The following is a 23,387-nucleotide window of genomic DNA, read 5'->3' as shown; positions in this document are numbered from 1 at the left end:
AAAACCCATAAGCAAGTTCAAGCAAGGTTTTACAAATTCTTCTCTGGTTTGAAGATGAACTGCAAAGTGAATGCCAAGAAAGTACCAGAGGGCGAAGATCTCTGGTACGTTCCGGGGGCTGGGTGAATCCCACGGTTCCATTATGCAAATCACTTCAAATATTTAAGGTTTGGTGTATTCAGTTCGCCCATTCTGTATGTCATTTAATTGCTGCATTTTTCTCGGCTCAGGTAAAACAACTCTGCTTTTGTTCGTTGTCACCTCAGCTGTCACTATGCAGCGGTGCCCACGCCAGGGGCGGCTGAGGCACGTGTGGGAAGACGAGGGGACAACTCCTCATTAGATACCTCTTTTTTAATCGTGCCAGCTTTGCCCTTACGTTCTCTGTTATACGCATTTGGGGGTTCTTCGGTCTCCAGTCCCACGTCCGGCCCAGAGCAGGCCCAGCTCGGCCTCCCCGGCTCGCTAAGGGCTCTGGCCAGTCGGGGCCTGGAACCCTCCAAGGCGGGATACGGCCCAAGCTCTGGAGCCCGCTCCACCGCCGGGCTGGCCTCGTGGGGAAAAACCTCCTCCTTTCTCCTCACACCCTTCCACTTGGGCCCACAGTTCCTCCTCATACTACATCCTTCACCATTTAGTGATGAGCCTGGCTCGTATTCTCAATAACCCCCTTGGAAGTACGGGCAGGAGGAGGGGAACAGGCCCAGCTCCCCCGTACCAGCCCACACCAGGCAGAGCTTCCCCACAACACCCTGGCACAGCCCAGCTCCGCCACAACACCTCGGACCAGGGCCAGCACCCCACAGCTCCCCGGAACAGGCCCAGCTCCCCCGGGCACCCTGTAACAGCCCAGCTGCCCCGTGCACCCTATAACAGCCCAGCTCCCCCATGCACCCTATAACAGCCCAGCTCCCCCATATACCCTATAACAGCCCAGCTTCTCCATACACCCTATAACAGCCCAGCTCCCCCGGGCACCCTGTAACAGCCCAGCTGCCCCGTGCACCCTGTAACAGCCCAGCTCCCCCATGCACCCTATAACAGCCCAGCTCCCCCATACACCCTATAACAGCCCAGCTCCCCCGTGCACCCTATAACAGCCCAGCTCCCCCGGGCACCCTGTAACAGCCCAGCTCCTCCACACACCCTATAACAGCCCAGCTCCACCATACACCCTATAACAGCCCAGCTCCCCCGGGCACCCTGTAACAGCCCAGCTCCCCCATACACCCTATAACAGCCCAGCTCCCCCATATACCCTATAACAGCCCAGCTCCCCCATGCACCCTGTAACAGCCCAGCTCCCCCGGGCACCCTGTAACAGCCCAGCTGCCCCGTGCACCCTATAACAGCCCAGCTCCCCCATATACCCTATAACAGCCCAGCTCCCCCATGCACCCTGTAACAGCCCAGCTCCCCCATATACCCTATAACAGCCCAGCTCCCCCGTGCACCCTATAACAGCCCAGCTCCACCATATACCCTATAACAGCCCAGCTCCCCCATGCACCCTGTAACAGCCCAGCTCCCCCATACACCCTATAACAGCCCAGCTCCCCCGTGCACCCTATAACAGCCCAGCTCCCCCGGGCACCCTGTAACAGCCCAGCTCCTCCACACACCCTATAACAGCCCAGCTCCCCCATGCACCCTGTAACAGCCCAGCTCCCCCGGGCACCCTGTAACAGCCCAGCTGCCCCGTGCACCCTATAACAGCCCAGCTCCCCCATATACCCTATAACAGCCCAGCTCCCCCATGCACCCTGTAACAGCCCAGCTCCCCCATATACCCTATAACAGCCCAGCTCCCCCATGCACCCTGTAACAGCCCAGCTCCCCCATGCACCCTATAACAGCCCAGCTCCCCCATATACCCTATAACAGCCCAGCTCCCCCATGCACCCTGTAACAGCCCAGCTCCTCCATACACCCTATAACAGCCCAGCTCCCCCATATACCCTATAACAGCCCAGCTCCCCCATACACCGTATAACAGCCCAGCTCCTCCATATACCCTATAACAGCCCAGCTCCCCCATGCACCCTGTAACAGCCCAGCTCCCCCATACACCCTATAACAGCCCAGCTCCCCCGTGCACCGTATAACAGCCCAGCTCCTCCATATACCCTATAACAGCCCAGCTCCCCCATACACCCTATAACAGCCCAGCTCCCCCATGCACCCTGTAACAGCCCAGCTCCCCCATACACCGTATAACAGCCCAGCTCCTCCATATACCCTATAACAGCCCAGCTCCCCCATACACCCTATAACAGCCCAGCTCCCCCATGCACCCTATAACAGCCCAGCTCCCCCGTGCACCGTATAACAGCCCAGCTCCTCCATATACCCTATAACAGCCCAGCTCCCCCATACACCCTGTAACAGCCCAGCTCCCCCATGCACCCTGTAACAGCCCAGCTCCCCCATACACCGTATAACAGCCCAGCTCCTCCATATACCCTATAACAGCCCAGCTCCCCCATACACCCTATAACAGCCCAGCTCCCCCATGCACCCTATAACAGCCCAGCTCCCCCGTGCACCGTATAACAGCCCAGCTCCCCCATACACCCTATAACAGCCCAGCTGCCCCATGCACCCTGTAACAGCCCAGCTCCCCCATACACCCTACAACAGCCCAGCTCCCCCATGCACCCTGTAACAGCCCAGCTCCCCCATACACCCTACAACAGCCCAGCTCCACCATACACCCTACAACAGCCCAGCTCCTCCATATACCCTATAACAGCCCAGCTCCCCCATACACCCTATAACAGCCCAGCTCCACCATACACCCTACAACAGCCCAGCTCCTCCATATACCCTATAACAGCCCAGCTCCCCCATACACCCTATAACAGCCCAGCTCCCCCATACACCGTATAACAGCCCAGCTCCTCCATATACCCTATAACAGCCCAGCTCCCCCATACACCCTATAACAGCCCAGCTCCCCCATACACCGTATAACAGCCCAGCTCCTCCATATACCCTATAACAGCCCAGCTCCTCCATATACCCTATAACAGCCCAGCTCCCCCATACACCCTATAACAGCCCAGCTCCCCCATGCACCCTGTAACAGCCCAGCTCCCCCATACACCGTATAACAGCCCAGCTCCTCCATATACCCTATAACAGCCCAGCTCCCCCATACACCCTACAACAGCCCAGCTCCCCCATGCACCCTGTAACAGCCCAGCTCCCCCCATACACCCTACAACAGCGCAGCTCCTCCAGCCCAGCCCACACCAGGTCCAGCATCCCCCAGCTCCCCCGCACCGGACCCAGCTCGTTGTCATTAGCACTTAAAAGAATGAATCCTGTCTGCAATTGCTAATCTAAAGATATATCAATCACTTCAGGTTTAGGTCAGTCTGCTCATATAACAAAGGTAAGAGTGGCTTGCAAAACACCTGATCACAAACTACAGACACTACTGATCTTGCAGCTTTAGACCCTTTGAAGCCCCACAATTAGTTGAGTATTGCTTCAACACATCCCCAGACTGCTGCACAAAGTGTCCTTCAGCTGAACATTGCTCATTAGACACTGAAAGGACTCTGTAATGCTATATGCAAATGTGTAACCAATTGGCTCTTTAGCACTGCCCTGAGTGTGATAAGATTTTGTATGTAACGGTTGGTACTTTTCTTTCTGGCATGCTGGCTTTATTCCAGCACCCAGGCTTGAGCAACTCTGTAATAAACTCTATCTCATCACTGTGTGCTAAATTTGGCTCACGTGTATGCACACGGGGTCAAGAACCCTGGTTTGGGACAACCACCTCCTCCATAATACCCCATAACAGGCACAGCATCCGTCAGCTCCCCACATCGCGCCCAGCTCCCCCGTGCCAGGCCCAGCTCCCCTCAGCTCTCACGGGGTCTCTCTCTCCAGAGACCCCAGAGCACGGCAAACCCCTCCAGCAGCACCAGCCCGTGACTCTCCTGTAACCCAGCCCCACATGGACATTCGCTCCGTGCCCATGCGCTGGTTCTTTTTGTTCTGTTTGCCATTCAGTTGCCCTTTGCTCTCCCTGGGTGCAGATGTTCCTCGGAGCGCAGTTTGCACAAAGGGCGGCTCTGAGGTAAACCCCGCTGTCAAGGGTGGAAACCACTTTATTCTGTAGAGCTGAAAAAGAGCATAATTCAAAACGGTGCCATTCTGTCAGTATCATCAGCACCTCCTTTAACTGTAATTTAAACACAGACTTCACGTCCCCAGCACACTCCTCCCTGTCCACTCTGGAACAATGGTGATGGCAGCAGGACCAGGAGCTGCTCCTCAGCACCCACCTCTTGCTCTGGACCTGCCTATGGTCTCTGGTAACGATATCAAAAACCCACAGGAACACACCTCATGGGGAAAAGTCTGTGTTGTACAGCTCTCTTCTTCACCCAAAAGGTGAGAACACGACTACTCACCATCAGAGAGCTTCTGTAGGGTGTAGCCCAACCCAGTTCCTGGCCTTATTCATCCCATCTGCGTGGCAAAGCGTACTGGATAATGATGAAAGCCAACAGTATAAACCTCATCAGAGGGTGAACTTTCTAATCTTAAAACACCATGAGCATGGACAGACTGGAGAAAGCCCAGTGAGGGGCCACCAAGGGGCTGGAGAGGCTGGGGGAGCTGGGGCTGCTCAGCCTGGAGCTGGGATGGGATGGGATGGGATGGGATGGGGTGGGATGGGATGGGATAGGATGGGATGGGATGGGATGGGATGGGATGGGATGGGATCCAGGTGTGGAAACGCCTGCCAGGAGAGCGGGCAGAGGGAGCCGGGCTCTGCCTGGGGTGCCCAGAGATGGGACCAGAGGCCACAGGCACAAGACCAGAAATTCCATCTGAATTCAAGATCCACTCTTCCTATGAGGTGAGCGAGCGCTGGCACAGGTTGCTAGCAGAAGGTGTGGAGATCCTCAGAAGCTGTCTGGACATGGATCTGAGCGGCCTGGCTTGAGCAGGGCTTGGACCCCAGAGGTCCCTTCCAGCCCCGACCAGCCCCGGTTTCTGTGGTTAATTCTGATGGCACCGGATGGCCGCTCAAGCCAGGTAAGGATGAGATGACGGTCAGTGGATTGGAGAGGGTCAGAGGAAACATTACAGCAGCACCTGCATTTTCCAGCAACGGGTAAGAACATCTTTCCATCCGTCCATCTTTCTGGATCTGGATTATAAATTTCAGAGTCTCAATGTGGTGGGTTTTTGTCTCAGCACACACTCATTGGAATGAAGGGGGTTTCTCCCCATGACTGTTTCATCTTTCCAGCAGGATGAGCACTGACATGTCTCTGCCAATTTAAATTCAGATACTGCAAACCTCTAGCTTGGGATTTTTCCAAATGACTGTAAGGAATGCAGCCATCTACTTAATTACTGTCCTGTGTGCTGACGGCACCCCAGGGTACACCACATTATCCGGCTGTATTTTACAGTTTTAACTCTGATGCATTTATGAACTAAACCCTGACCATTATTTCTTAAAGGACCTGACACCTATAGCCAGTATAGCAGCAGGGTGGTGTTCCAGAGCTCTCCCTGAGAAATCTGCTCTCTCTCCCCTCCAGTAATTTTATAATTACTCAGTGCTTAAGACGGTAGGGCTGAATCCAGCCAGCTGCCTTCTCCAGCGCACGCCAGCAAATAATCTGGGTCACAGACATAATTAAAAATACGAAACCTTTCTTTAATTCTTGTCCCATTCAGTATCTTTTTCCTACTACTCTACTCATAACGTTGCTGTCTCCTTCCTGCTATCTATATTTGTTCATTTTACCTACTTCTTATAACTTTTCCTGCCAACAGTGGCTACTGTGTTTAGGAAGAGGAAGAAGATGTGTTATTTGGTCAAAATGGCAGAATTCCACTGGAACTAAAATTAAGCAATGGATTTGGCCATGGATTCTTCTTAATTTGGTCCAAAGGCAGAGCACACCTGAGGAGGCAGGTAGGTTAGAACGACTGAATGGTTACGGTGTTCTTTGGCATCACCTTTTCTTCCTGTGTGCCTGGAAGGCAAATAATTCACGATGCTACAATTTGATGCTCTTCTCTGGGCCACAAGAGCCGAGTTCAGGGAGGAGAGCTGTCGTGATGGAAGATGCCGACCATCAGAATCAGCTTTTTGCCCTGCAGGGAGCTGCCGAAGCACCAAGTACCAACAGGTTCACTACGCAGACACCAAGGCCTCCACGTGGTTCCCTGTTTCTCTTTCAGGGTTTCTGCCTTTTTTTCCCCAAACCAATGATATTAACAGTGAAACTGAGAATATTGTCTCAATTTTGGAACTCACTGGCTGTGAGACATTTCGTGACATGTAGAGACAGCGCTGGAACAAGGAAGCTGACATCTCGGGGTTAGAAAGCTGGGGGTGGAGGAGGGAGAGAGCAGAGACAGAGGAGAATTAATATAAAGGTGGGGGAAGGCTGGTGGGAGCAGCATGGGGAATTCAGAGATAGAAACCAGAAAATTGACAGGCATGGAAGGACAGAGGCTGGGAGGAGAGAAGTAGATGGAGTGTAGGTTTGGAAATGGTGTGGGGTTGGGAATAGAGTGGGGTTGGGAATGGAGTGGGGTTGGGAATGGAGTGGGGTTGGGAATGGAGTGGGCTTGGGAATGGGGGCTGTGTTTCCCCAGAGGGCCCTTCCAACCCATGGTTCTGTCAAACAGGGACCTTCAGACCAGAGAGAACAACGAGGAGCAGCTGAGCTGAGGGAAAGAGGCTGTTTGTAACAAACCCAGAGCCTGTTTGGTCACTCTCTTAAAGAGAAAAGCCTTTGCGGATGTTGGAGAGAAATGACTCCCAGCCAGGCTTCAAGAGGGATGAGGAAGGGAAAGCAAAGTGTATAGTTAATATCTTGCTGAATTAGTGAGAAGCAATTTTCTGGGGATTCAAGTGAAAGTGGAGGCTTGACTCTGAACTTCAGAAAAAAACCTGCCTAAAGTGCCAACACAATCTCGCTGCTTTATTAGGGTTCTCAGCACAACAGCACAGTCACATCGCCACTCCTGTTGAGAACCAGCCAAGTGGGAAAAGAACGGAGCGAGAAGATTCCCTACAGCCGGCATCTCATCTTGACATCAACCCAGCTCTCTTGCTGGGAACAAAGCTCCAGTTTGCCCAGTGGCCTCATCCTCCTCTGTAATATTTTCCTCAATAACATCCCTGATTAGACCCTGCTCCCTCATGCAGCCCCCTTCCCAGGGCCGCAGGCAGCCCTGTCGGCTGGACGCCAGCCTGGGTGTTGCTGCTCAGCCAGAAGAGAGGCTGGAGAAGGTAAATCCTGTCTGGGACGCATCACGGTTTCATCTGTCTGTGACAAGCTGCTGTAACCCCTGGACTAGCACCTCCTCTGCAGCTCGATTCATAAGTCCTTACAGATTTTTACTTTACTAAAGGGTAAACCTAACCCTGATGAAGCTTTTCCTTTCTAAGGATCATGGAGAACTAAATAATGCAGCTGGGGAAACACCTGCGAACGAGCCGCTCCGGGGAATCATTCATCTTGCTTTTTTCATTAGGAGAAATAAAGCAATTGAAGTACAAAAACTTACCCAACTCCATCCTGCGTGCACAGAATTAACACAGTCTACGCAACAGTCATTCCCAAGCATGGGAAATCATCCCTCCTCCTCTTTCTCCCGCAGCACCCAGAGGGGTGCCACCCAGACTTGGCGGGTGCTCCTTCCCCCGCCCCTTCCTCCCTCTATCCAGACGCACGCTGCACATGTATGAAACAGACTGCAGAAAGCTAAGCACGCTCACCAAAAGGCTGGGTGAAAAGAAATAACATCTTATATCCGTTCTTTAAAATAATACTCATTAAAAATGTTCAGATGCTTATTTAGGGAAAAAGCATATAACTAAATACCACAATACTTCTCTAATCACCTTTAAGAGAGAGGGATGTTTTAGCAAAAGCCTGTTTATTATGAGACAGCCAGGAAGTCCTGAATTACTTGCCTGCAGAGTGCAGTTTCACTGAGAAATATCAGTTACCAGAGAAATAAAATTACTGCAATGAGCCTTAAAGTGGGTTCCCGCTTAGGCCACCGACCTGCTTGAGCGCCTTCTTGCTGTGCTTCTGGGACGAGGAGATGACTTTGCCGGGCTGGATGGAAGGCGATGGGCAGCCTGGCTGAGGGGAGGATGTCTGTGACAGTCTAGATGACACTACAAGGAAAAAAAAAATATATATATACGCATACATAAGCTGCCCTTTATACATCTGGCTGCAGCACGTTAGCCAGTCCTCACCATTTCAGATCATCTCAGGAGGCTCATGAAAACTGCACCTCCAGCAAATGTTACTTTCAGCATGAAGAATCATCCCTGTTTCCTCCCCGCCACCACGGCAGCTGTTTTCCTCTGAAAGCCAACAGCAGTTCTTGTGACCACCTCCAGTTTTTTCCTCTCTTGTCCATCTCTTTTTTTATTAATCTTGTAAAGAGCTGCTATTGAACAACGCTGCAGCTTGAGAAAATGCTCCAAGTTCACGCGGGTTTAGCCAATTCAAATCTAAATACAGACACAGGCAACGGTGGTTGTTCGTCTGGAATGAGCTACGGTCAGGCACTTAATTGACAGCAGTTGCTGACCAGAATTGATCTGAATCCCACGCAAGAGCGGGAAGAGAAATGACATGCCAAGGAAATGGAACATCACCTGCTCCTTTCTAAAAAGAAATATGGGAATATCCAGGATATCCCAGTAAATGAACACGTGTTCTCAGCAGCTGAGCCTGGGTGCTTCAAGAAATCCAGTCTTAGCCAGCAGAGTCCTGAAGCAAAGCGACCAGCTCCGGGTGATTCCGACTTTGAAATGGTCTCGTTACAACCAACAAACTGGGGATGGGAATTGAGTAAGAGCTGGTCCCGTAGCGTGAAGGTACCTGTTAGGCACAGAACACCCAAACACCCGCTCGGCAGCACTGGGGTGGTGGACGCGCGGCCAGCCAGCGAAACCGCTCGGTTCCAGCCCTGACAGCCGCAGGTTTGCCTCCGTTGTCCTGGCAAATCCATCCGGCACTGGGCAGCGGCCACGGTGAACCCACCTCCTGCACCTGGACACAAACCAGGGAACCCGCACGCCGGGGCAAGTCAGAGCTGTTCGGCTGCCGGGACTGGAACAGGGCAGCAAAACCAGACAGACAGCAGAACGACTCTAACTGGGACGGGCGGCACTGCGAGGTGGCCCGGACAAAACCAGACAGACAGCAGAACGACTCTAACTGGGACGGGCGGCACTGAGGTGGCCTGGACAAAACCAGACAGACAGCAGAATGACTCTAACTGGGACGGGCGGCACTGACGTGGCCCGGACAGACAAAACCAGACAGACAGCAGAACGACTCTAACTGGGACGGGCGGCACTGAGGTGGCCCGGACAAAGTGAACACCCAGAACATCAGCAAGATTCGGCTGCACCTGCCTTGAACCCTGAAGGCGCATCTGTGGGACTGGGCATGGAGGCAGGCAGGTAAAAGAGAAAACAACATAAATCAGCAAATTCATGCGCTGCATATATATCTGCATGTAAATTTGTGTAGATAATAATGGTCACTGTAAGATCAGGGAAAGAGTAAAGAGCAAAAGAACGTTTGTTCCCAGGACAGGGAGAACCCCTAGCATAAAGGATAATAAACGGATTCACACATGAACTATCTAAATCAGTGCTTCCTAAAGCAATTAGTTGCAGAATACAGGAGGTGACACTAGTATCCTTCTGCAACTGAAAGGAGTTCAGAGATAACGAGGCCAGCTCTTCGTTAACAACAGCCACAGTGCGACCCCGCTCCAAACCCCCCGAGGAGGGCAGCTCCCAAACCGTGCAGCAACGGCGAGCACCGGAAAGCAACGTTCCCTTCAAATGCACAGAATTAGTAACAACCAATTAGGGAAAGTAAAATTATCACACTTGGCATGGACGTTAAATGAAAAGAGCAAGTTTTTCAGCAGGCATACACAACAGAAATGCGTAATACCAGCCTCTGAAATATCATTAGAACAACAATAAAAGGGTATGGTAAGAAGCGGGAATTTAAAAGTCACTGACAAGATCATACCCAGATGATACATACACATGATCAAAGATGACGCAGTTGCACAGCAAGCAGAATTACCGCTTAAAAGGTAAAAAACCCCTGATGCTATACCAAGACCTGGAAAGCAAAAGTTGTATCTGCACTTTGAAAGCAATAAGAATGTTTGTAAACTTGCATTTGTTTCTCGATCTGGTTGAAATTGCAGTTCAAGAAGAATGCTGGAAAAGCTCAGAGTCCGCTCAGCACCTGGAGAGGAAAAGCAGATCCGACAATCTCACTGGAGTTCTCTCAACGCGTCCATAAAAAGAACTGCAAGAAAGTCTGTTGCTAAGAGTTCACTCACAGAGATTTCCAACAAAAGGCTTCTAAAAATTATTTGGCTATTGTTTAAAAAACAAAGAACTGGCATGACTCTGACACTGGATTGGAGAGAAGGCGAAGAACAGAATCAAATGGGAATCAGGCAAGAAATCGGGAAAAATTCTGCGAGGTCACATACTAAGCAGGGAGCAGTTCGTCCCCAGCGACAGGCTGGGAGGCAGGAAAGAGTGCAATATTAAATATTCTGGTTAGTTAAGGTCAGAGGGAGCTGTGTGGGAATTCAGAGAAATATAACCCACAGAACAAAAGACCAAAAAACCAAAGTAAAACATCAAAAAAGGAGTAAGTAAATTTTTGGAGGGAAAAAACCCAAAATACTCACAGAACCTGTAGCAATCTAAATGCACTGTGCCACCTCAGGAACGGGATCCGTTATGGCCGAGAGCCCAGTGAGAAAATGGCCAGCGAGATGATGCAATGTGTAAAGATGATGTATCTAAAAGTCTTACCAGAGAATCATAGAATCATTTTGGTGAGAAGAGACCCCCAAGATCGCCGAGTCCAACCATAACCCACCCCGGCACTGCCCCATGTCCTGAGAACCTCATGTCCGTCTGTCCAACCCCTCCAGGGACGGTGACTCCAGCACTGCCCTGGGCAGCCTGTTCCAATGCCCCACAGCCCTTTGGGGAAGAAATTGTTCCCAGATCCAACCTCAACTCCCCTGGCGCAACCTGAGGCCGTTTCCTCTGCTCCTGCTGAGCGATTTCACGCTGACCGTCTCACACACTGCAGCGCTGATCACACAACATTCCGCAAAACTTGATGGCACTCAGGTGAACTGTTAACTGGACAGAGATACTGAGCTATTTTGTGTTATTTTCAGGGGAAGGAGCACGAGTGAAGCAGCCAAGACGGAGGGACGCAGCTTCGTGCCCGGGCCCCGCACACAGCCCAACGCTGCGCCCCCTCCTCTCGCGCCAACCCCTGCTCGGAGCTGGTAAACACCGAGGAAACACAAGTTTGGTTTAACATCCAAAACCCAGGCAGAGAAACAGACTGGTTGTTGCTGGGTCTGAGACATTTGAATAGCAGGAACACAAACCACATCCTCTTTGCAGGCTATTGCTGCTGAAACTACGAGTTCTGCGTGAAGTAGGAACATTAAGCCGAATGCAGGCTGCTCTTCTTCACCCTCATATTCTAGTCACGTTTTCATTTTTATGCTGGCTTTGAACAAAGAAAACTCAGCTTTTCCAACCAGGAATGGCAGCACAGGCTAAACCCCTCACCGGGGTGAGAACTCATCCCCGGAGCAGATACCATAAAGCCGCATTATGGTTATTTTGCGCATCCTCCGGCTGTGTAAAAGCCCTCGGTGCCGCACCGGCCACGGCGCCGGACTGACAGCTGTAACCACAACAGGGCACCAAGAACAAAGAGCAGAACCTGAGCACGGCGACCACGGCAGAGCTGCGGAGCTCAGCGCTGGGCCCCAACGCCAAGCGGGGCCGGATGGGAGGACGAACCTGTGAGAACCCAGCCCCGGGTCCTGGACACAAAAGCTCACCATTTTACATCGTTTTAAGAACGCTGCACGCGGCCAAGCAGAGGTGTAACACACAGGTGTGCACGTGCAGAAGAACACTGAGGCTCCCACAAGGACGAGGCTTGACAAGCTGAGCTTGTTTCCTCTAGATTTAAAAAGAATTTCAGTGAAGTGAGTTCTGTCTTCACTTCAGGCTTTCCTATAATTTGAAAAATACGTGGAGCTGAGATTATACTTCTTGATGCCCTTAAACCCTAAGATCATTTTTGAAATGAAGCTGCAGAAATAATTACAGAATTCCGGTTGGACCCGGTGGTCTTGAGGGTCTCTTCCAACCCAAATGATTCTGTGACTCTAGTGTAAAGCAGTGGTCCAGTAAGACACTCTGATTTTCAAATGCTCAACAAGGTGCTTCGTGCTGTTCCTGTGTAAATAACGATTCCTTTGACCAGCTAAAGACTAGGGAAGACTCTGGGCTAGTGTCTGACAGAAACGCATTTCTGACTTGGTGAATTAGAGCATTCTTTAGAATTCTTACTTGGAATGTCATTGACACAAGGGCATCTCTTCTGAGAAATGAAATTACAACAGAACTTTAATTATGTTAAAGGTCAATTAAATGAGAAATTTCAGCCTGGCAAGATCTGATGACATTTTACAAGGTATTGGGCTTCCTTAAGATTTGCAAACCCTGAACCATTGGTCAATCAATTCTCTTACATACATTTATGAAGAAACTCTGCTAAGCAGCAGCACCAAGACTCGTAATTCTCAGCTGGTGTCAGGTGCCAGCACAGCTCTGTACACTGCATGAGACTGGAAATAACAGAAAGCTGAAGATGCCCAAAATATTTTTACTATTTTTGTTTGTTCTTGGACGTCTCGTGCACAGGTGTTTTATCCTTCAGGGTGTGAAAGTACCAGGATATTTGTTTGAAATCCCACTGGCTTCCAGTATACATCTGCTCACTTGCCTAAAATGATATTTAACAACAATATTCTGGCTAATGTTTGTCTTTCACAAACAACGTCAGATAAACAACAACGAGAAAATCCATGGATGTAGCTGATCCTGCCTTGGGGCAGCAGTATCCACTGTGATGCCCCGTGAAGCTCAACGCGTGTCTCCCACAGAACCGCAGAGATCTTGGCTCGCTCAGCCGATAATTGACCGTTCAATTTCTTGCTTTCTCGTGGCGCTGCCGCGTGGGGCGCAGCCGGACGGGGCTCTGCAGGCGCAGCCTCGCACAGCTGGAGCAGACGGAGGAGGGAACAGCGGAGCCGAGGGACATCTCACAGCACACACCGGGGGGACGACAGAGCTCGTTACCTTTTTGGCAGCCGCTCAGGCAATTCCTAAATCAAGACCGAGGTTTTCTTAAACTGATGTAGCAGAAATGACCGGCCAGGTTTCTCAGGCTTGTCTCACCAGAGATGCAAAGCATGCTGCTGAGAAAGCAAGCATGAAGAACCACCTTGCATTTACACAAGCTTTATTCCAGTGGCTCCAGAAGAAAATCACTGTTAGCGTCATCAGCTTAAGGTCAGCCTTGGCAGCTCACTTTACCAGATACATGCTAACTGTTTAACAAAATACTTTCAAATCAGAAGAAAAAAACACAGAGTCACAGAATGTCAGGGGTTGGAAGGGACCTCGAAAGCTCATCCAGCCCAATACCCCGCCGGAGCAGGAACACCCAGATGAGGTTACACAGAAGGTGTCCAGGCGGGTTGGAATGTCTGCAGAGAAGGAGACTCCACAGCCTCCCTGGGCAGCCTGGGCCAGGCTCTGGCACCCTCACTGGGAAGAAGTTTCTTCTCAAATTTAAGTGGAACCTCCTGTGTTCCAGTTTGCACCCATTGCCCCTTGTCCCATCACTGGTTGTCACCCAGAAGAGCCTGGCTCCATCCTCCTGACACTCCCCCTTTCCATATTGATCCCCATGAACGAGTCGCCCCTCAGTCTCCTCTTCTCCAGCTCAGAGCCCCAGCTCCTCAGCCTTTCCTCACACAGGAGATGCTCCACTCCCTGCAGCATCTTCGTGGCTGCGCTGGACTCTCTCCAGCAGTTCCCTGTCCTGCTGGACCTGAGGGCCCAGAACTGGACACAATATTCCAGATGCGGCCTCACCAGGGCAGAGCAGAGGGGCAGGAGAACCTCTCTGACCTACTGACCACCCCCTTCTAATCCCCCCCAGGTCCCATTGCCCTTCCTGGCCACAAGGGCCCAGTGCTGGCTCATGGTCACCCTGCTGTCCCCAGGACCCCCAGCTCCCTTTCCCCTACACTGCTCTCTAATAGGTCATTCCCCAACCTATACTGGAACCTGGGGTTGTTCCTGCCCAGATGTAAGACTCTACACTTGCCCTTGTTATATTTCATTAAATTTCTCCCCGCCCAGCTCTCCAGCCTGTCCAGGTCTCTGGATGGCAGCACAGCCTCCCAGTGTCAGCCACTCCTCCCAGTTTGGTGCCATCAGCAAACTGGCTGACAGTCACTCTAGTCCCTCATCCAAGTCGTTGATAAATATATTGAACAATACTGGTCCCAGAACTGACCCCTGAGGCACTCCACTAGATACAGGCCTCCAACCGGACTCTGCCCCACTGACCACAACTCTCTGGCTTCTCTCCTTCAGCCAGTTCACAGTCCACATCACTACCTGTTTTTGCAAAACCAAAACTGATCTGACAAGAAGAGTGTTGGTTGAGCTGTGGCTGGAGATCAGCCAACCCAACGTCCCCAACACCTCCAGGGCAGCAGCACCGCGGGGACCATGGGTTTGTCACTGCCGCAGCCTCGGTGACACACCAAGGGCACCGCGGGGACCATGGGGTTTGTCACTGCCGCAGCCTCGGTGACACACCAAGGGCACCGCGGCTCCTGGAGCTGTGGCTTCTACTGGATCTCTCACTCTTTATCTCCTAAAGATCAGAGCTAATTGTAGTTTCAAATACACTGTGCAATAAAAGAAACTCTCATCTTTGGGTAAGTGGAATCAAACTGTGTCAGAGTAATGGAACTGTTCTGCTAAATCTATCCAAATGTATGCAAATTCTACCAGGGATGAAACCCTTTTTGCTGGGTAAGTGCTTCAGGAACGTCACTTCACAAAGTGCTCCGGCTGCAGAAATCGCTGCCGCCTGATGAACGGGTAACGACCCTCACCATTCGCCCCACTCATCAGGAGTCGGAAATGGGTAATCCCGCTGCCAGCACGGATCTGATTTACCTGGCACAGAAGCAGCGCTCTTCTGTGCCGTATCAGGCACCAGATATCGGCTCTTTGCCTGTAGAAGAGCCCAAAGGCGGCGTGACGGAGACACGAGCGATGTCCCTGTGCCCGCTCCGGTCACACGGGGACACAGGACCAGGTCCCCGGCGCTGCGGCCGCTGCAGCCCGCGGGGAGGGCTCTGCGGGCTCCGGCTCTGCGGGCTCCGGCTCTGCGGGCTCCGGCTCTGCGGCTGGGAGAGTACAGTACGAAAAGAAATTTAAACAGTAGATCTGGAGTGCCTGCTCAACGGGTTGCATGCATTTCCATGGGGTTTTCTGCCTCAAAATCTACACGTTCAGAAAGAAAAGACTGCACTTTACTAATTTGGAAAGAAAGTACAGTCAAGCTGAACTAAAAATACAATTCCCCCCCTTCAGCTATGCGCGGTCATAAGCTTAAAATAACCTAATTTTAAACAGCTAATGGGATCCAGATGCATTCCATGAAAAACTTCTAGTGAAAGCCATTAAAAGGCATTTTGAGAAGCACATAAACGCTGCCTGTTAATCCAACGCCTTTCTTTTCTGCAGTGATGCGGTTTACCAGAATGAGAATGGGAACTTGACTTTGAATGCATATGAAAACAGCATCACAGGTCCAAGGGAGACAACCATTTCAGAAGAGCTCCCCCCCACAACCGCTCCTTGCTAAAATGAAGGAAGAAATAATGCCCCACAACAGTGCCCAATTGCAGCTCCCAGAACTCCCCTCCTGCACTGCCCCTGGTGAAAGTGAACCTTGTGCTGCTCTGACCAGGATTACACATTCCTCTCAGCAATTAAATCTTTATAAACATAAAAAAGATCAACTCTTTGCTTCATATAGAGAGACTGGAGCATGTGTTGCACTGAGACGCCAATCTGAAGTTTGTGTCTGATCGCTGTACATCTGCACGCCCCACTGAGCCCACCCAAGCTCTTGACCCTCTTTCTCTCCCAATTTAAAGCTTTCTTAGAATAAATTAGCCTGGAGAACAGGAGCCGAGGGGAGACCTTCTGATCTCTGACCTGCCTGAAAGGAGCTTGGAGCCAGGGGGGGTCGGGCTCTGCTCCCCAGGAACAAGCGCCAGGACCAGAGGAAACGGCCTCAAGTTGCGCCAGGGGAGGTTGAGGTTGGATGTGGGGAACAATTTCTTCCCCAAAGGGCTGTGGGGCATTGGAACAGGCTGCCCAGGGCAGTGCTGGAGTCACCATCCCTGGAGGGGTTGGACAGACGGACATGAGGTTCTCAGGACATGGGGCAGTGCCAGGGCTGGGTTATGGTTGGACTCAGTGATCTTGAGGGGCTTTTCCAGCAAAATGATTCTGTGATTCCATCTACATGCATTCTTGGTTACGCTGGGTAACTCCTCAACCCCAGGAAAGGACACCAATTAAATACTACCGAACACTTCAAGAAAGAGGGGGAGTGACAAAAGGAAAGATACAGCTCTCCAGCTTTCTGCTCTAGCGGAGAAACAGAACTGGCACCAAACAGCTTAACACCACGAAGAGCATTGGATTGCTTGGAGAACGGTCCGACAAGCTCAGCTGGGAACAGCAGCCAAACGTCCTCCATCAAATAGAGAAGACAGTGCCACCAAAACCCACGCTATGTGTCCAACGGCTCTTCAGCAGAGGTCACAGAGCCGCATCGTCTAACAAAGCCCAGGCTTATCTAAACCACACACATAGCTCTGGTTCCAGCCCAGGCCCCGGGAGCGCACAGCACAACGCTGAGTATTGGCAGCACATCCAGGAACACCAGCCGCAGGCTGGAGACCTCGCTGCAGCGTGTGCCAAAGCAACAACAAGTCCCCAGCCCAGCCTGCTCAGAATCTAACTATAAAACAAACAGAACTAAAAGAAGCACTCAAAAAACGCTCGGTAACTTGTACCCCACCGCTTCCTAAGTGCAGCCGTTTTCAAGTTTTCTGGAGGACACGCGGTGATGACAAAGGTGCAGCTCCCTGGGTGTGCAAGAAGTCAAATCCCAATCATCAAAACGTTATTTTACTGATTCAAACAGTATTTTTTCAGCTGTTGTACTGGAAGGAAGAAGAGAAATAAAGCACTTTATATTAACTCATTAAAAAATTACAGCTAAAAGTGCTAATTACCTCAGCTGACATCAAATTAGCTAACATCAATGAGTTGTTCTGTTGTTTGGGCTTTGTTAAAAACCAAACGTTACGGCAGATGTGAGCCTGTAGGAAAAGGTCAAGACTGCACGGTGAGTGGGAAATCCGAGTTATTCAGGACGCACTACAACAGCAGCAACGATTCATTGATAAACACCAACACTCACCGAAAGCCATTTGACAAGCACCCTCGGCAGCGGCTGCTGTCCGCTCTCCGCACATTACTGCAAACAGCTCGGTGTTTGCTTTTTCCTTTACCTAAAATACAAGTTTCCACACCAGGAACACTTCCCTAAAACACACCTTTAGAGCCCAAGGCACGTAGCGGTTCACCTAAACTTCTCCGCTCTTGGATGCTGAGAAGCAGAAGTGAAATTATCCAGGTCACGGGCGGCTGTGTAAAACCAAGAGCCGCCTGTGCGGGTCCATGCGCCAGCGCTCGCTGCCACGGGACGGGGTGCTGGTGCTCTGCTGGCAGCACACACGCACTTCAGGCCGGTCCCCGCAGCTCACCACGAAGCCGCTGGAGAAAACCCGTCCCAAATCGGCAAGTAGCAGCTGCACCACTTCACGGTGAGAGCGACAGCGAGGAGGATGTGCTGGCCCACCGGGAAAAACATCTTGTGATGGGGATGGTTTTATACGGCGATATAAAAGCCGGGAGAACATCCACATTGAAGCAAGGGGAGACAGGAGAATCTTCCTCTGAGCACACCAGTGTAAGAATTATTTTGAAGAAGGCCAGTATTTTACAGTCTCACACCAGAAAAGCTTCTGGCACCAACATTCAGCTGCTAACGTGGCCGGTTGTGACGTGACCGATCCCCAGGTGACAGCGCTCGCTCTCCTCTGGGCGCTCAGTGCGGAGGCGGCACCTGCCCCGGGAGCCACCGAAACCGGCCTGGCCACTCCTGGCGGGCGTTCTCTGGGTCTCGGCTGACGGGCACCAGCCAGAGAACGGCTGCCATCCCAACAAGTTGTTCCGTGAGGTCCGAGTCCTTTGGGAGGGATATTTACAACCTGCAGAACAGGCGCTGAGTCAGGCAGGTCGGGCAGGACGGGGACTGGGCCACGGCAGCACCTCCTGCTGCCACGCAGGGACACGGAGCAGGGCAGGAGTGGCCGTGCATCGCTTCGCCCTCGCTTTTCAGGCACTGCAACCACACCAGGAGCAAGAAAGGTGTCTCTGTGTCACGCGTGTGAAGGAGAGAGACGAGTTGTGCGGGTTGGCGCTGGCTGCCATGGCTGCGGGAGCAACGGCGGGCAGGTCGCGGCCGCACGGAGCAGCTGGCAGCTCTGCAGACGCGGTCGCTCGAAACCCGGCACCCTGCGCGCAACACACGGGCCCCAGGGTTCTGCGGCTCTGCTGATCCATGCTCAACATCAATGCTCAACAGCGAGGAGCTGAGGTCAAGCACATCAACACGCAGCCGTGGAAGCAGCGCCGAGGCAGATCTGAGGAGCACAAACCAGCACAAACGCCACACTCGCCGTTCAAACGTTCACCTCGCAACACCGGTCAACAGTTCAGTTCAGCAGCACCGAATTAACACCAAGAGAAAACACGGCAACCCATTTGCTCATAGGAAACTGCCGGCGCATTTGCACGCGTTAGTCGCTGCACTCCCAGGAACGCCTAGTTTAAAAACGAATCCAGCAGCACTTGCGGCGCACAAAGGCACCGCGGGCGCTGCTGCCCAGTGCGGTTTCCAGCAGTGCCGCCTCCCTCAGCAGCTGCTCAGAGCCCAGAGCTTCAGCTCCTGCTGCCCAGCGGGAGATGCCCACAAAGCTCAAGGCAGCTTCCATTGACCGGCAGAACTGGCATCATCGTATTTTTAGTAATAATTTATTTTTAAGAGAATCCAGTCACTATATAACTTGTTCTGAATGGGAGTATTTGCTCTGAAGAAGTAACATACACAGCTGCAACTGAAATGCACCCCTCCGCAACTTTGTTCCTTGTAAAGCAACCCCCTTTGGGCAGCATATGGTTGTGAAAAAAACAAACCAACTACAAGTTATAGTGAAGATTCTTCTTATGGCAGAATCCTTCAGTAAAATATCTTCTTTTTTGAGCACTACTTGTGAGCGCCCACTACCACCACAGCATCCTGGAGACACGTGCGGTCCTGAGCCAGAGCAACGTATCTGGAGCACAGCAAGTTTAGGGTACACGAGCAACCGAACTGAGCTAACGGTTTGTGCCGCCAAAAGCAGGTCTTGCGCCTCGCGGCCCAGACAAGCGGCTCACCCCTTCCCTCGGGCTGTCACAACATGCACCGGGTCCCTCCAGGAGCTGATCAAAGCGCTCACTGGGCACAAGGCTGACGGGATTTTTACCACGAGGCTGGTTTTCGCAGGGCCACCCAGACGTGCTGGCTGCCAGCGGGTCCCCGGGGCTGCCCAGGGCCGGTGACGAGAAGGGCCCCGAGTGTCCCGAGCAGCTCGGGTGACCCTCAGCATCTCCACGGCCAACACCAGCGGGGCCGCACGCTTTGTTTTGGGGTAACAAAACAGGTTTCTAGGTTGCTGACTCAAACACAGAGCAGATTAGAGGTGGCCCAACACAAACCGTAGGCGTTTGAAGAGGGGAAGACGCAGTCACGTTTCTCTGAACTCCGCTCCGGGCTCCTCGCCACGAATCACCCCGGCGCGGCAGCAGCGCGGCCGCCCTGCCCCTCCTGTCACCGCTCACTCCTTAGCTCTCCAGTCTCTTTGATCATTGCTAGTGCAGCTTGTCTCTGCCAAAATACATGTTAATAACAGAAAACGAGCAGGGTAAGAATCCCGTACCCCGCGGCAGGAGGATCCCCCACCCGGCTACGGAACCCGCTAACCCGCCCAGCCAGGGCTCGCTGCCAAGACACACGCCTGGAAAGCCGCCCCCGAGGACTGCGCGGGTGCCGGCCGGAGGATTATGTGATTACTGTGTGTTCCACGAGCGCCTGAGAGCGACAAGCAGCCAGGCCTGGACTGCGGCAGCGCTGCCGATGCGCCTCCTGCTGAGACGGCACCAGAGGCGCGGTTTAAGTTTGCGGAGAACCACAACACTGCAGCTGCCTGACTTTCACCCCATGAAGGAGCATTTTTCTTCATTGGTGGAACCACACAGTTGACCTGGAGTCAATTTAGACAGTTTAGGAATTCTTCAAATAACTTTTATGCAGAGAAACTGATGAATAGAAACCAATGACCACATTTAACAGCAGCTCTATGGTTCTTAGCTGGAATATAGGCTTGGGGGCCTAAACTACGGGTTAAAGTAGAGCCAGTATAGATGAACTTAAACTGTTCCTCTGTATTCCCATCTCTGCTTTTACCTCCTGGCACCGGGGAGAGGCGACTGCACCGGGTACAGCGCCCAGCGCAACAGCCTCTGATCCAGGACCAGGCGAAAACGGGGCTGTAACGTGGCCAGGTTTGCTATCGGAGAGCAGGAAACTCAGCTGAGATTAAATTCAGAGACCAGTTTCTAGGGACCACTGTCAAAAACAATCAAAATGAAACTATTAGAGCTCTTCCTCACACGTTTGGTTGTAATTAACTCTTCCTGATTCACCGCACCTGGGAATGATCGCTCAGGAAGGGCAAGGTCTGCACGTGGAATTAATTGTCAACAGCACTTCCAACTCACGCCCTAAACTAATTTTCATTAATTTGCAAATATACATTATAAACAGCAGAGAAACACTAAATCGTGTCAGCTGCAACCCCAGTGCCCACCGGGCCGGCCGGCAGCCAGGGCGGCAGCGGCAGCGCGGCCCGAACAGCAACTGCCGCTTCTGAGGACGGATCCCGCGGTGCGCGGCGGGACCCGCGGCAGAGCCGCGCTGAGCTCCCCGCGGTGCGCGGCGGGATCTGCGGCAGAGCCGCGCTGAGCTCCCCGCGGTGCGCGGCGGGACCCGCGGCAGAGCTGCGCTGAGCTCCCCGCGGTGCGCAGTGGGACCCGCGGCAGAGCCGCGCTGAGCTCCCCGCGATGTGCGGCGGGACCCGCGGCAGAGCCGCGCTGAGCTCCCCGCGATGTGCGGCGGGATCCGCGGCAGAGCCGCGCTGAGCTCCCCGCGATGTGCGGCGGGATCCGCGGCAGAGCCGCGCTGAGCTCCCCGCGGTGCGCGGCGGGACCCGCGGCAGAGCTGCGCTGAGCTCCCCGCGGTGCGCAGTGGGACCCGCGGCAGAGCTGCGCTGAGCTCCCCGCGGTGCGCGGCGGGACCCGCGGCAGAGCCGCGCTGAGCTCCCCGCGATGTGCGGCGGGACCCGCGGCAGAGCCGCGCTGAGCTCCCCGCGATGTGCGGCGGGACCCGCGGCAGAGCCGCGCTGAGCTCCCCGCGGTGCGCGGCGGGACCCGCGGCAGAGCCGCGCTGAGCTCCCCGCGGTGCGCGGCGGGACCCGCGGCAGAGCCGCGCTGAGCTCCCCGCGGTGCGCGGCGGGATCCGCGGCAGAGCCGCGCTGAGCTCCCCGCGGTGCGCGGCGGGATCCGCGGCAGAGCCGCGCTGAGCTCCCCGCGGTGCCGGGGAAACCGCCGGCGCTGCACAGCTCGCCTCTGCCCAGCGCCGGCCGCCACGCTCTGACCCGCGGCTGCAAACCGGCCGCCACGCTCCGAAATGCAGGCGAGACGTCGCGGAAACAGCAAATTGTTGGTTGGTTGGTTGGGTTTTTTTTAAAAGAAACTACGCAGTCAGATTTCAAGTCCTGGGCTGAGGCACTGCTGTCAGGAAGGACAGAGTCTGAAGCACTAATAAACAGATTTCATTTCAAAAGACCTGATTGCCCGCAAGCGATGAAAACATGAGCAAATCTGTCTGGCAAGAAAAACATTGCGAAGAAAGTGCAATTAAAAACTGCAGCTGGTTACAGAGACATTAGAGCATCAGCAAGTCGCAGGTAACCGCATTACCCATTGGGAATACTGAACAGGAAAATCCTTCTCCTGGAGGAGCAGCGAAGGAAGCAATTAAAATAAAAAATGTGTTCTAGATTGCTACGAGTCCTTCACGGTTGAGGATGACTACCGAGCTGGTAGTTACCCCTGCAGGTTAGAACTCTGTTGCTACTGATGCTGGAAATAGGAAGAGGCAGTTGCGTGGCCAGCGCTGATTCGCAAAGCAAGTGCAGGGACACGCTGGCTGCTCCGCGGTGAGTGCAGGGCAGGGCACCTCGCCAGCCCCTTCGGAACGCACCGTACCCATTGCTTAAAAACCACACTTCAGTGAGGCTAAAAACGTTTGTGTCCTCTGTTGGATGTTTTCGGTCACTCAGGGCAAACACTGTACAATACCCATCAACGCTTATGAAGATTCCTCACATCCCTACATTTCAATAGTGTGTGTATATATATATATAGTTTATACGTGGTCGGACAGGAAATTCAACCGAATTCAGCACGCTTGTGACAAACCCCATAGCATGGTCGAGTCCCACCAGAGACCCATCATTTGCATGGAGCCGGCGCTGCTGCCCGAGCCCGACGGAAAGCGCGGCTGAAACACAAACCGCGCCGGGCCCGCTGGCCACACCGCTGCTGGTACAAGGCAACCGCGGCCTGGAAACCAACAACGGGGACCCGCCACGTCCCGGGGACTCTGTTCCAGGGGACGATTGCTCTTACTGTAAAAAACTGCTTATGTCAAGATGAAACCTCTCCTGGTGCAACTTGCGCCCGTTGCCCCTTGTCTTCTCCATGCGGCTCCTTGTGAGGACAAAGTTGTATTTTCAAGTTCGTTTTGCCTTCTCCTGTGACACAGAGCTTAGAGGAGCGGCAGGTCACAGGTGACCTTTCTTCTAGAGAGGAAAGGCACCTGACAGATGTTTTTGCGGGTAAAAATGGAACATGACACAGTATGTGAGGCTGAAAGGCAAAACCACTGAGATTTTGTTTGACACGGAGTGACAGAATGAACTGCGAAACTCTCCAGGGCCAGCAGAGAAGCTGAAGCAATGAAGAAAAGAATACCCTGATGAGAAAGCTCATTCACAGGGCAGCAGCTAAAGTATTCCTAGTTGTAATGAAACATAGCTGGAAAGTCCGAATTAAAGGGAACGATGCATCAGTGCTCGGTGTCTCTTCGCAAACG

At 52.8% G+C, this 23,387-nt stretch overlaps 1 protein-coding gene across 3 annotated transcripts in view; it reads right to left on the bottom strand.

The window, feature by feature from the left end:
- Positions 1-23,387, bottom strand: part of ASXL2 (ASXL transcriptional regulator 2) — a 110,247-nt gene that overhangs the window by 29,091 nt on the left and 57,769 nt on the right. Inside the window, exon 5 of one of the 3 annotated variants that reach the window (XM_065632394.1) lies at positions 8,067-8,182. The exons of the other annotated variants lie outside the window; for them this stretch is intronic. Within the exon in view, the coding sequence (XP_065488466.1) occupies positions 8,067-8,182 (116 nt within the window). The remainder of the gene's footprint in view (positions 1-8,066; positions 8,183-23,387) is intronic. 3 annotated transcript variants of the gene reach the window in all.

Source organism: Caloenas nicobarica, chromosome 3, assembly GCF_036013445.1.
Source record: "Caloenas nicobarica isolate bCalNic1 chromosome 3, bCalNic1.hap1, whole genome shotgun sequence".
NCBI classification, from domain to species: domain Eukaryota; kingdom Metazoa; phylum Chordata; class Aves; order Columbiformes; family Columbidae; genus Caloenas; species Caloenas nicobarica.
The sequence above is the reverse complement of the archived record's forward strand: the minus strand, read 5'-3'. Positions and strand labels throughout refer to the sequence as shown.